This window comes from Aythya ferina (genome assembly GCF_964211825.1).
Source record: "Aythya ferina genome assembly, chromosome: 1".
Taxonomy (NCBI): domain Eukaryota; kingdom Metazoa; phylum Chordata; class Aves; order Anseriformes; family Anatidae; genus Aythya; species Aythya ferina.
In genome coordinates this window covers 29,244,953-29,259,770 of record NC_140296.1, presented here as the reverse complement: position 1 = coordinate 29,259,770, position 14,818 = coordinate 29,244,953, and the positions used below count along the sequence as shown (strand labels likewise).

The following is a 14,818-nucleotide window of genomic DNA, read 5'->3' as shown; positions in this document are numbered from 1 at the left end:
CTGACTGTATATAAAAAATCCAGAGCAGTCACTCCGGATCTAGCTCGTCAGGTGCAGGGTGAGCTGGCAGCGAAACCCATCTATTCAAACTGGGGCTAAAAGCAAAAATGCAGAATTACTTTATAAAAGGAAGGGAAAAGGTCTGTCCAGAAAGCAGGATGTACTAGAACGTGAATATAGGAAGTCTTGCAGGCAATGAAGATAACCATATCATACGGTGAAAGAGTAAGTTGCAAAACACACTCGGGAAATTAACATGTGATCAATGTCTAACTTTTCTGCATGTTTCAGTCTCTGACCCTGGGTATCTACGAACAGCCCACCTATCAGTCCCAGCATGATTGTTACCATGAACCATGTGATAGAGATGCTATCAGACCGCTTCTGCACTGCCTCTGCCGCTTGCAGATAAGATACAGTTAAGATGCAGTCTCAGTGGATGGTGCATCTCGTGAGATAACTCCGAGCCCATAACTCTCCTCCAGACACGGTATTGCTGTCTTAAGCTGTTGTTCCCCATGCTCCTCTTGCTGCACATCAAAGCTTCCTCCTAAAGGGCTCTACCTCTGAAAGCTGCCCACAAGGTCATTTCCTACCCTGCTTTGGTCAGAAGAGGCTGGGTGAGCTAAAACCTCCTGTTTCAGGTATCTACAGAACCTGTCTTTATGGCCAAAGTGGGTTTGGGAGCACACAAGTGAGCCACTGCTGGCAGACCTTGGGCTGAAACAATAAGCACAGCAGCATGACCACAGCTAGAAGAAGATGCCTTCCACAATCCTTGGTGCCACAAGAGTTGGCAAGGTCTAAGATAGGCCCTAACTTAGAGTGGATCACTCTAAGTGGAGGTCCTAATTCAACCACCACACCCTGAAAGTTCACTTGCCGTTGACTTCTACCAGGGGCCTTTTAAAACTTACTTTGCAGTGTCAATGCAAATACAGGCAAATGTTCAAAGCCACCACTCATGGATGTTGAGCTCACCCCAGAGACTGAAGATGTTAGCCTAGTTCCTTGGTATGCTGTTTTTTCATGTCCTCCTTCAGGTCCATGCTAAAAGAAGCCCACAGAGCCACTTGAAAGCTATATGTACCTCCTCCCCGGGATTTGTGAGTTTTAGTGGCACTGATCCTCACAGCCACTGCACTCTGCCCACTATGACCCCACATAGGGAGCACACCCAGAAGCCTATTTCACCTGTTCCAAAATCCATGTGTACAGCCAGAGTGAAGAATCCTTGTGATAAATGAGAATCAGATGCAAGTGGCCAATGGAGGAAAGATTACAAATGGGAGTACCTAAAGCAATTTGGGATGTAAATGACTATAGATGTAGGTAGTGAGACGGTTTGTTGGGAAACTCCACACCTGCTGAGCTGTGGTAAGCAGCTCTGTGTGAATTCCTGATTGCATTTCCTGATGTTTATGAAATAAAACACAGCACCCAGAGGTGTGTCTGGCCTACCTGTGTGTGTTGATGGCACAGAAGAGGAATAAACAAGCAGCTACAAAGAATTAACAAGCTTGGTTTTAAAGTACCCCATTTCAGCATTGCAGTTGTCCAGGAGCATCCAACTGTGCAGTTACTGTAGCTCCACCGAGAAGCGGTGAAATGTTAAGGGACAGCAAGTCATTCACTCCAGTCTCTTGTTCATGGCCTAAAATAGTGATGTATTCAGTTCTTATCTACATTCAGGGAAAATTAGTCCCTCTTCTCCATAAACTTGTCTTTAGACTGTGAGCTGAATTGATTTCTCATGAACTCTTAGATGCCTGCTTATGGTTTTGCTCATTGTGACCTTTCTGCATAAGAAGCCTGAGAGATAAAGTGGGTATATGGCCTCTCCATAATTCCAAGAACTACTCTTATAATCATCCATGTGAAACATATACAGGAACATCTTCCAATACTTCAAGCAATCCTGATTTCCCAAAAGCGCATATATTTAAGAGTGGGACAAATACAGAAATCCAGAGAGCTTCCAGATACCACGTAAGCTGCAGGGCCTCTTCCATTGGGTGAAAGATATGAAACATTGCCATGTGATTGCTAGCACCACTCCTTGAGCTGAGAACATTTCTCTCTTAAGAAACCATAAGGTCCGTTCATCAGGATTTACTTCCCTTTCCTACTACCCATTGCCCTTCTGTGGCTTCTACATAAATAGCATTTCAATTTTGCTTTAAGTTTTTTTTTTTTCCTTTCCACTAACAAAACTGAAAGTTGTTAACAACAGCAAGCAGAAGAAGGAAATTCTGAGCACACCAGAAGGCACACGAGCTGAGGTAAGACAAGATTTGTCTGCTTTTTCTGATGTAGATAAAAAGGGTTGCAATAACTAAAATACAAACTACTAAAACACGACCTTTGTCTCACTTGCAGTAAACTTTGAATTTGTTAGTAGCTGTGCTTGTTAACTAAATTTCTCTATGATAACACAGGGCTTCTGGATTTTCTTTGGCAGAAACAAGGAAAAGTATAATTGTGTAACTAGGACTGTTTCCAGATGGAAGATAGCAGTCAAGTAGTGGATCTGATTAATTAAGTCTTGTCTTTTTGTTTTGTTTTGTTTTGTTTTTTTTTAACTAAATGACACATATATATTTAATTTATGGCCAGCTTTTAAAATAAAAAGAGCTAGAGGTCAGAATCTTGCATGTAGAAAGGTTAATAAAACGCCGCATGTTTTGGCAAATTGAATTCAGTGTTAATTCCAAATATTACATTCTGTTATGTTTATTCTTGGTAATGCTGCTCCTGAAACACAACGTGAATACTAGAAAGAAAGCCAACATGACTTTAAGAAATATTAGAACTTCTGTTGCTTCTATATATAGCGGCAATACCACAACTGCCTTCCTACATGTATTCAGATAATGAATATGATGAGACTACGGTGTCTGGGGTCTTCTGCAGACAAAGGGATACTGTGATAGATTCACAGAGCACTTTTTTTGCCTGTAATACAACCAGGTCTATATACCTCTTAGCATTGCAAAAATATATTTTTTGAATGAATAGTCTGAAATCCTTATTCATCATTGCATATGCAGAACATCTGACTGAAAATATGTTCTTTGGTAGTTCTCTGCATTATGGAGATCTCAGTAGTAGATCTCAAAGCAGCAGATTTTGAGCTTTTACTTGGTCTTTTTCAGTTCAGTTCCACATTTATACGTTTAGCAGTGGTCCCCTCAATCACATCTCCCCAAAGGAGCGTGTCCTTCTGTCCGGGCAACCACAGAAACTGTTTCCACTGTCAGCTGAGATGCTGGCTGACTTGTCTGTCTGCTCATGGTGCAGCCTCCCACTAGAACTGGGGAGAGCCCAGGCTGCCAGTGCTGCCTGCTCCTTGCTGCATGGAGGAACACCCTCTTCTCTCTGCTTGAAAGCAGGCTCCTAACAGCCCTGCTGAGCACCCCAAGTCCCAGTAATTCTGTGGGACCCTGTGAATAATGTTGCATTCATCCATACTATCCTCCACCTCCTCAAGTCTGCAGACCTTGGCTGTGTCCTCCTGTATGTGCTGAAGAGACCCAGATTTTTTAGTCCTCACTCTTAAAATCCTCCACAAGTCTGGTCTGACTACTGAACTCTATAGGACCGCATTGCAGATTTGTTAAGCCCTACACTTTGCTTCTTACCCTTTAGCCAGCTTCCAGTCCATCGGAGAACATACTGGCAACTTAGAAAAATTTGGTGCAGAGCTTTGTCAAAAGCTTTGACAAATCCAACTCTGTAAACGCATAAATATGCATATACAAGTATAAAATGCCCCCCTTCATCTGTCGAATTCTTGGTTCTGGACTGCTCCCCTGTCCCAGTACACTGCTGAACCAGGCTCTACTGTGATTGCTAGTACAGGGCTCCCTCCATCCAAAACTGCTTTAACTAGGACCCATGCAGCACTAAAGATCAAATGCAGAATAACATCTTGTATTGTGGATTGTGGGACTAATTATCCTAGGAACTGGGCATTTGTTGCATACAGATACCCTCTCTGTATCTTATTCTGATGCAGCATCACATCTGTACAAAGGCATCTGAAATCCCCTGCTAATACTTCCTGCTTTCAGCTTTTCTAATCTCGCTTAACATTTTCTGATGACTGTCATCATTGTGATGAGGAGCTTGGCAGTGTGGTCCTAGTACTATATTTTTATTATCATAGGATGGGATGTCTGCCCACAAGGACTTTGTAGTGCTTCTCTGTAGCAATAATATTTTTATGCTATTGCTAGTTACACAGTCCTTCCTGCACAGTGCCACTCCTCCACCTGTACATCCTACACTATCATTACCATAAAGCTGGTAGCATGGCAACATAGGCTCCCGTTGATTATCCTCTCCCCAGCAGGTCTCTGAGGTGCCTGTTGCACCAGGGCTGCTGTTTCATGCCAAACCTTCCAGCTCCCAGGCTTTGAGCTTTGGGGCAGAATTACATGTAAGGTTTGCTTTTTCTTATTCCCTCAATATAGCACGCACCAGCCTTTATGGGCAGTTGGATTTGCCTTCCCTGGTTATTGCTGTTATTGCAGCTGTGCTTTACAGATTATTTTATTTTATTTTATTTTATTTGCTTTTTCCCTCCTGGCCTTTTCAGCAGCATGCTGGATGTCAGCAGCACTGCTCTTGCAGCTCTTGTCAGTCCAGCCCACTTGCTCTCTCCCATGCCCGTCAGCTCTCCTGTTGCTTCTAATCAATTACTCCTCTGCAAACCTTTCAGTCTGCAGTGCCAGCACACTGGCTCCACTCAGGGTACGGAGCAGCCTGTCCTTTCTGTACAGCTTGCCTTTATCCGCAAAGATCCCTCATTTCCTTACATCCCAGATCTTTCCTCTCCACTGTGTCACCCATGAGCTGAAACACTCCAAGTCTGTGCAGACTGCTACCTGCATCCCCAGCTTAAAATCTGATAGTTTTGGGACTCTTTTATTAGTTTAGTATCTCCTTCAGTCAAGATTAGTCTCCTCCTTCTTTTGCTCTATCAATTCCCCACCTGGTTTGTGTATCCATATTTTTCTTGAGTCTGTTAGATTCACTTTCTTATTGCCACATAATCTTAAATCACACTCAAGCCAGGCTAAAATAAAAGGCAGCATTTTAATTAATAATGAATATATAATTTATTATGTATATAATTTATAATAAAAGGTCAATATTCCTTTATGATATCCATAATAATCAAGCTGTAAATGTTTCTAGAAGACTCCTTGGAGGAGAAGAAATTAAAAAAATAAGACTTTCCAAACTCAACATCTAATCTACATATACAGCAGTTACTTCAGAAAAGAGTTCCTTTTCCTTGATCCGTGGATGTGCTCCCTTTCCTGCCAAGGTAGAGCTTTGGGATGTGCATCAGCTCCTTCTTCTTGGTAGAAAATCGCATATAGAAAAAAATTCCCCCCAGGGAGTTTCAATCATATAATTCTTCCAGCACCACTGAAGAAAGACTCCCATTGCAGACTGTCCTTTTCTCTCCCTCTTTTTTTCATTCAGAAGGATGTTAGATTGTACCATCAATCTCCCTTTGGAAGTCTTTTTGGGGACCCTATAGTCTCTTACCTGAAACCCCTGCTGTTTGTTCCTGACCCAGGAGACAGTCTGGATGCTCTCAGTGAAAAAGTTTGTTGCCTTTTCTTAGACATGTCATTCTTTCTGTGTACCAAGGAGGCATCTCCTGGCCTTAGCTGACTGGTGAATGGCTCTTGGCTTCAAGGAGGGAATTAAAATTTTCTCCTTCTCCTCTGTGGTTGCTTGAGATAGTCCTGCGTGGAATACATCTTTCACCGCACATCTTCTGTTTGACACTGATCTGTGTGTTAAAACACAATTAATAGGATCATCTGCATATGAAAATTGCAAGGGTCATTCCTGGCCCTTTGCAGAGGGCAGGCACCATGGTGGTTAACACATTTCAGGTTACCGGTCCCCAGTCTTTTGCTCATAGGCAGCCTGTAACACCTTAAGGTTTTACTTGTGTAATTTAGAGAGGGGTCTGAGTACTGGCTCTCTTGCCAGGTGCAAGGATGCTGAGTTTCCTCAATTACACATACAGATCTGGTTTCTTGAAAGTCTTCAGATGGCAGGAGAGGTAAGGAGCACAAAATAGCTGTAATGGTAGTTGTTAGATGGATAACCTCACCTGAAGAGCTTGACCAGTGATGACTCAGGCTCTGTGCCTGTGGTGCCCATAGTGATTTCCCCAGAGCAGAGGTACCCAAGGGCTTTTCATCAACAGGACTTTCATTACTCGTGGTGCTGAGCAGGGCTTTGAATTTGACCGTACTCCAAGTTCTTCCTCATTCTACTCTTTTATCTCACAGAAGGGCCTGGTGGCCCACACAACAGGGATGCTTCTACGAGTGGCAGGTTTCTTCACTGACAGATATTCTGTTGTGTTTTGAGGTTTCTAAAGGCACAGATGCTTGAGTCATAGTAAAGTACAATCAAAAGGTCTCTTCCCTTTGCAGTACCTAGGGATGCAATGTTTCCCTGCAAGATGGGACCAGCTTCCATTAGGATAAAAGCTGGTTCCTGATCCCACACAGAAAACTTTGGTGTCAGTAAGTAACTTGTACAGAGAACCAAAATCATTCAAAACTCCTCAGACTGCGAAAGATTTGATAGGGACTGTACCTTGTCTATCCCTTCCGCTGTGGAAGAGGCTCTCAGATGAGATTTCCTCTAGGAGCACTTGTTTCCAGAAGCTTTGCTGGGCACTAATATTCAGTTTGCCCAGTTCCAGTCTTCAGTGCTCCTGACCTTCCTAGGTATTGCCTTTGTTTTCTGAAGGGACGATTGCAGGCACTCCAGGGATGGACACAAATTCACTGTGAGTCAATGTCCTCATTCCCTGAGCTGCCACCGTCCCATCTCGCCACGGCGTGGGTAAGCCCTGCTCCACAGGAGCCCAGGCTGGAGAGGTCCCATTTCCCATGCTCCATCTCACAGTGGAGCCAATAAAAGGTGACTGCTAGGGCATATCTGGTTGCTATATTAAGGGATCCAGACACAGCCCTGGAGATGTCGTGGGCTGCCCTCAATATAGCACAGGCTCCCACACCATGGGAAAAGGCTAAGGGTTCCCAAATCACCTCCCATTCACAGCAGCATTGCCAGTACTCTAGTGGGCAAGTGGCAGACAAGGGCTCCCAAGTCTAGAGCCCACTCTTCCCCCTAGGGACATTCCAAGAGTGCAAGTAATTTCATTTAAAAGCATGAAGCCTGTGAAGTCCGAATTAAAATGCAACCCACAATCATGTGCCATCAGCCCATTATCACTCCCTCTGGAGCAAATTAAAACGTCCTTCTTCATGCAGTTGGAAATCTCATGTAATTCTCTTTTTTAGGATACAAAATTCCAGAGCTTCATTTCTGGGATGTGCTGGTAGATGCCGAGAGGAGATTGCTGTCCCACTGTTAAACAAGAAACAAGGCTAGAGACTTCATTTTCAAATACTCCTAGCTGCAGGTTTGCTGAGAGAAATGAGGAGTTTAGCAAGGAAATAGCCTCTAATGAGAAATATATATTATTTAGAGTGGTTTAGTGATCAGAGATTTTGATTTGATTGAAATACAGCCTCATGGAGGGGGAAAATGTCACTCTCTATGAACACAGCCTGCTTTTTTGCAGGCCATTTTCATTAGGACTGCTAATGCAGGCAGTCCTGGAAGTGTGCATAGATGAGTGTCTGATTTAGAGGAAATGAGCACAAAAAAAGGTTGAAAAAGCAGTAAATGAAGCAAAGGCCCCACAAAAAAAGAGACCTTGGAAACCAATTAGAGGAAAGAAGAAATAAGGAGGAGGGAGTTAAAAAAGGAACCGTGCATGACTAGTACAACATTTACTCAGTGTTTCAGGTCGAAACATCCGTAATTGACACATATCGAAGTATGTCAACATGCCCTTGGTATTGCTATTCATTGGAAAGCCCAGTGACACACTTTCAACAGCAGATAACATAACAGAAAAATATGACAAATTATTGTCAAATTGGAACTAGACAAATTTTGACTTTTTGTCCTAATTTGAAGCACAAACTTACCAGCGGACAGTGATTTCTCTTTTGATGTTTCCTTGGGAGGTAACTGGAGACCCAAAACCTCCGTGCTACAAAATGGCTGGTGGTAAATTGGGTTATTTTGCATAGAGATAGAGAAGATCAGGGATTTGCCATCAGATGTGGGCATAACATTCACCTTTAAGAGCCAGCATTTTCATAGTTTGAGATAACAAACAGATGCTGTAATACTGAAACCATTTAGAGCTTACTTGGTGCTTTATATCTTGAGATCATTTACAGGAGCATCACAAGTGATTACTCATTAAGGAACCTTTATTTTCCACTGAATTTTGTAACTTCTGCCCTGTGAAACCACCCCAGCACTGAACTCCCTGCAGAGCTGCAACCCTGCACTCACTCCACTTCTTTCTACTTTGGCAGGAAGATAGAGACTACTCCGGACTATGAATATTTCCGAGATGGTGCTATACAACAACTCAGATAACAGCTCATTCAACAGTACCATTGATGCCTTCAAGCAAGCCTTTTATCCGGTCATGTACCTCTTTATCTTCTTCCTGGGTACTGTCGGAAATAGCCTCTCCATATACGTTTTCTTCCAGCCTTCCCAGAGGAAGACCTCGGTAAACATTTACATGCAGAACCTGGCTGTTTCAGATCTCATGTTTGTGAGCACTTTGCCCTTTCGGGCCTCCTATTACCTGCTGGGATCGCATTGGATATTTGGCGATATTGCCTGCAGGATTATGACTTACGCCTTGTACGTGAACATGTATTGCAGCATTTACTTTCTCACCGTGCTCAGCGTGGTTCGTTTCACTGCCATTGTCTACCCGTTCAAGCGCTGGAAAGTAACCAACATGAAGTATGCCAAGATAACCTGCGCAATGATATGGGTCTTTGTTCTGGCAGCCTCCAGCCCTCTGTTTTGCAAAAAAATCGCTGGGTACGATAAACAAGAGAAATGCTTGGACCTCCACCCTGAAAGCAGAGATATTCTCCTCATGCTGAACAGCGTTGTCCTCGTTGTGGGCTTCACCCTGCCCTTTTGCACGATTATCATCTGCTATGTCTTTGCTATCAGGGCACTGCTCAAGTCCAGGACTCCTCAGCGCAGGAGGACGGTCTCTCACAAGAAGGCACTGTCAACCATCATCATCACTCTCATCCTCTTCCTCCTGTGTTTCCTGCCCTACCACGTACTGCGGACAGTCCACCTGATGCTTGGCAGCTGGAACCAGAACAACCTGTCCGTGCACAAAGCACTGGTGGTCACGCTCTGCCTTGCTGCCATGAACAGCTGCCTCGACCCTGTGCTCTACTACTTTGCTGCTGAAAATTTCAAAGCGAGAATCAGAAGTTTATACCGCAGGTAGCTGGGGCAGAACTGCAAAATCACACACGCACATTCCTGCTGGAGCATCTAGACTGAGTCCATGCTATTAAATGAAAGAGGCTGCATGACGCTGGCCACCCTGTAGCCACGCTGCTCCATGCCAGGCCTCTCTGGACCACATGTGTCTGGGAAAGACCTCACGGGGTTGGCCAAAACCAAGGCAGGAGCTCTGCGGTGTGTCTGGTCAGAGGTTAGGTGCCTGGGCATGATCCCTCGTCCACGTCTGTTGAGCGCTGTAGATGCAGATCTAGTGTCCACTTTCCCCATGACAAGGGAAGGAAAGGAATGTGCCTTGCTACTAGAGTCCATTTATTTAATTTCATTATATCCAACCAGTGATTTAAAGGGAACACACTCACCTGAGTATCTTAGTGTCTCTTTGCTCTCCATTTCCCTGCGTGTGTAGAGGTGCCTGTCTCAGGTGCTGTGTCACCCAACAGCTTTACACTCCCCTGCAAGGTCTCTTTACAAACACTGGCCAAAGGTTTACACATACTAGAAATGTAAAGTATCACTAATACTTTCTGCTGAAGCTGACTTTGTAAATAAGGCAAAGAACCAAATGGGACCCAGTGCTGGCACAGCCTGTTTAGCAGGCATTACCACTTCCAAATTTTCCTCTCTGAGCTGGCCACTGAGGTATTTTGTTTAACATTTCACTGATTATCAAGTGAGATTACGGTTTCCAGCAAACAGTGTGGGTACTGGGATGCTATGAATTATGACTATTGGCAGTGAGGGCAAGACATGGGCTGGCATGGAGCTGGAGGGCTGCAGGTTTGGCAGCTCATCCCCATGTAGGGATCCAGAAGCAAACTAAAATTATTTAGGCAATGACGAGTTACTCCTATGCGCACTTTGGGAAATCTCATGAAATGGCTGTCTGCATTTTTAAGTCCGTGAACAATTTCTAGCACATTTCCTTTTAATCAGACCAGTTGCAATTAAGTGAAAACAGGGTCCAAACTCTGACTGCATTGAGATTTATTTTTAATTGTACCTCATTTTTAAAATAATAATTAAAACAACAACAACAACAAAAAGGTTTGTAATGGCTTGTCATGTTTCCCAGGAAAGCAACTGTCTCATGAAAACTTGCAGACAAGGCTGAAAGCCTTCTCTTCCTGTGAAATCCTCCCAAAGGAAGGTTTCTGCCAGTGAAAGTGCTTTCTCAATGCTCTAAACCTTGTTGGAGAAAGTTCTTGGTAAACTGAACATTATTACTCCCAAGCAAAAATAACTGCAACTAGCTATTTTCAGCTCTGTCTAAAATTTGCAGAAAACATGTCATTGCTGGTCAGGTGGAAAAGTACTTGACATAGCTTTAAGAAAATCTTGTTTTTCTTGGCTATCTAAGGGTTATGTTCAATTAAAGAGTCAATCTGTTTTAGTCATTTTATGCTGCCTTTGACGTAAGCACAAAGTTTTATCATGAAGTTTTCACCAATGTTCGTTTTCCAAATCCTTATTTTAATAGCTCAGATTGGCTTATGGGTCCAGTGGCACATCTTGGAGCTGACCTAATGAAGCCATATGAACTCCTGCAGTGCTGGGTCCCATGCTGTTGAAGGAATAAAGAGTAATACACAAGGTCTGCAATGCCAGTGGGATCAAGATGGTAGCCTGTGCAAAAAGATAGTGGGCAAATAATTAGAAGGAAAGAGGGCAGCCTCTTTTTTTGTGTTTTTCCCCTGTCAGGAGTAACCCTGAGCAGGGACAAGTGACAATCTTGGACTCTCTGGCAAGATACTGTACGCCTTAAATGCTACAAGGGAATGGAAAATAACTAGAGATGGTTATCTTCAGCCTAATCTCACCAATGTGTTTGTGTCTGTGTCTATCCAAATGCACCTTATTAGTGAATAGTTTTGCATCTAAAAGATAGATATATCTCACTTGTGTCAAAACCATGTTTCAATAAACTAGATTTACTGGGTGCTGAAGTTATGTTTTGTATTGATTGCACAGCTAACAAGGAGTCTCTTTGGAGTGCAGGGGGAGAAAGATGAAGACACGGAGATCGAGTTCGTGTAAGTGGGCTAACATTTCACAAGACAGAAATGTCTTCAGAGGTGTAAGAGCATCCTGTTGTCATCTTCACCAAAGAAATAGTTGGCAACATGAGTCAAAACCTGGGGTGTGGATATATTAACAAATTCTATACTATACTTAATACTATTTACTTGCAAAAGGATTGAAGATCATCCTTGTTAGAGATCCTGAAGCACAACTTTAGAAATACTTGCATAACATGCCACACTCACATCACTTTACAGCCATTCCTCTATTCGGTACCCTTGTATGTTTCTGCTCACTGAACAGACCATGTAGTAAAAGAAAAAAAGAAAAAAAAGAAAAAAAAACACACACACACACACACACAAAAAAAAAAAAAAAAAAGAAAAGAAAAAAAAAAAAAAAAAACAGCAAAAACACACACCATGTTTATTATGAAAAATAAAGCTCCTGACAGTTAAATTCCTAGTAATGCCTCTGGGTTCCTCAAGGGACCACCTACCCTTACAAAGTATTTTGGCACAGTTCCTTAATTTTCCAGGAGACAAAAATCTATAAATAGCTATGTGCCTGAAAAGTTAAACCAATGGTAAATTTTTGAGCTTGAAAGAGACATAAGTATATAAATAGAAGTCTTTAAGTGACTGGTACCCCTAAACAATTATAAATGTGTTAGCTTCATATACATGTTTTCCTGTCATTCATGGAAGCCCTGGTATTTCTAGACAAAGGCAATTTTTCAGTCCAAAGCTACACCAGGGATAAAGAGATTTTCTAATGTAAATCCTCCTACATCCTGAACCACTTGACCCTGAGCACAAGGAAATACTTGGAGCAGTGTCACAGTGCATAGGGGAGCATCATGTTGTCGTGGACTACAGACATACCTCTGCATCCTGCCTCTTCTGTTTTCCAAATGTGACCCTATGACCTCCCAAAGGATAATTCTGCTCCTTGCCATTTTATAAAAGATCTTTCTGCATGCATAAAAAAAAATAATGGAAGTGTCACAAATCAGAAGAAAAAAAAACAATGTTTGGGATAAATATTACTCTTCAACTAGCCAATGGTGAACAAAAGTCTTTCAGGGAAGATTGGTGTGAATTGGAAGAAAATTGTTGAGCAACCTGTTTTTTTTTGTTGTTGTTGTTTGGTTTGGTTTGGTTTGTTTCTAGTATGGGCTGGAGAACTTTATTATAACCAATGTACTATATATAGTAGTCTAAATTATATCATAAACATTACAAATTATGGATAGTATAATAATATATAAAAATAAATGGAATATGTATTTATTGTGTCATATTCAGTATATTTAACATACATAATGCTGCTTTTTATATAAATATATGTAATGTATTATTACAAGCAATGCATTATCTCACATAGTTTTCATTTTCATGATATATCCTCTGCCCTCCGCAACATATATACTGTTACCCAGGCTCATATTTTGCTTGAGCTAAGAGTGTCTGCAGAAAGAGGTACACACTTTGCTTCTCAGCATCCCCTTCCAAGCTTCATATTCCTCTGTGCTGTAACAGCACATTGTCTGTTGGCAGCAGACCAGATGTCAGACTTTTTCCCCTGTCTTTGAGGTGCTGCTACTTCTCTTGGTCCTTTGGGATGGTCAAGAGAGAAATGACCTGCCACCCCTCCAGCTGACAGGAGCAGAAATAAGTTCCATCCAAAACAGCCAAGTTTAGTCACAGTCAGGAAGAGTCAGATGTTACTTCATATTAGTCCAGTTGTGTACTGATATTTTTATTTCCTGCATGGTATCTGAGCCAGCTCAAATGACAGCCTCTTTCAAAGGCTGTGTTAGAATTGCAAACTCAAATTCCCTGAGAGAGCCCAGTATCTTTCAAGGTGCTGCAGCTTTCTGGACGGCACTGACCATGACCTGACACACAACATGACTGTCCCCATGTAGCTCTGTAATCCCCTATCTCTCACAACACTTAGCCGTGTATATACAGGAATCTTTCTAGACATCTGCAAATATAAGCAATAAATTTAATTGCATGCAGCTGATGTTATGTAGTTACATTTGTTTATCCACTGGTCAAAAGCTTAAGGAAGCCAAAGGAATTAAACAGCTTCCTTTGTCCCAGATTCCCTTTTGGCCTTTCAGAAAATCTGGCCTGATTTCCACCACCACTTCCCCTCCCTTTGATTTTACAGCTGAAAGCACAAAGCTGCCTAAGGCTGGGGCCAAAGCCTGGTCGTTCAAGTCACATTCCTGCTCACATGAGCAAAATTAGAGCCTTCATTTCTGAAGCTGAGAAATAAAGCTCTGCACTTTAGTGTCTACCACCTGTATCACCTTATGTAGGCCTCGAATGCTGGGGCTGGTAGTGGGCAGATTGACTCGTCGGGTTGGGTGTCCCAATTTCCAGACATGGAGCAAATATGTTTGCTGGTGTTATGCCTTCCTCTGAGCAGCCATGGCATGTGAACTGGGGAAAGTTCACTCACAGTGGAGCTATGTTTCATGGTGTACACAGTGTTTGTAAAGGAAATCCCCCGGGGTGGGGATCTGCACTTGGTGCAGATGTTTTTTTTTTTTACCTTATTGCCAGCTTTCTGCGCTGGAAGTAATTTCTGTTGACCTCCCACCGCAAGTCTCCATATCTGTTTTTGAGGGCTTTGTTTCAAATGTTGGCATATAGAAGTTGATAAACAAAGCCCACGAAGGTGGGGCTGAGCCCTGCCCATGAAAACCACTGCCGTCTCATTCATCAGCCTTCTGATGTGGTTATGGCCTGGTCATGAAATGCTTCTGGTACAAAGCATGTGGAAGCAGGGAGCCTGGCCATCCCTGGCAGGCTGGCTCCAGGCCCTGCTGAGGCTTAGCTCAACAAGCCCTCCACAGCAGAGAAAGCCTTGCTTGTGCTCAGTTTCTCTTTGCAACTAGTCCCTTGCCAGAGTTTTGGGAAAAAAATATATATTTTAAGGGTGCTTTGCTCATTGCTGAGATACTGCTTACATGCTGTGTATTAGCTTTTTTTTTTTTTTTTTTTTTTTTCTTGGCAGCTACAAGGACAAACCCAGAGAGAATGGGAAAAATGATCCAGCCCAAGAGTCATCATACATCTTCTGAAGGCCTTTATTACTCCAGTTGGAGTTGTCTCTTCTGGTGGTCCCTCACCACTAGAAGACAAGATTTAAACCCAAGTCAGAAATATGAACATGCTCTAAAAACAGTACTATCTCATTGATTTTTTTTTCTTTCTTCTTTTTCTTTTTTCCTCCTTTTTTCTTTTTTCTTTTTTTTTTTTTTTTTTCTTTTTCTCTTCTTCATTTTGAATCTCACTGAACTTTGCTGTTGAAGACGTTGAACCTAGCCAGTCTGCATGGCACTGGGTTTGGACTGATGGGA

General features: G+C 42.6%; 1 protein-coding gene across 1 annotated transcript; it reads left to right on the top strand.

Annotated features, from left to right (window-relative positions):
- The first annotated feature begins 1,969 nt into the window (after positions 1–1,969).
- CYSLTR2 (cysteinyl leukotriene receptor 2) lies at positions 1,970–11,363 on the top strand. The gene is made up of 2 exons (XM_084512323.1): positions 1,970–2,282; positions 8,445–11,363. Exon 2 carries the CDS (start codon positions 8,468–8,470, stop codon positions 9,398–9,400), a length of 933 nt encoding a protein of 310 aa, XP_084368449.1. The 5' UTR covers positions 1,970–2,282; positions 8,445–8,467; the 3' UTR covers positions 9,401–11,363.
- The last annotated feature ends 3,455 nt before the right edge of the window (positions 11,364–14,818 follow it).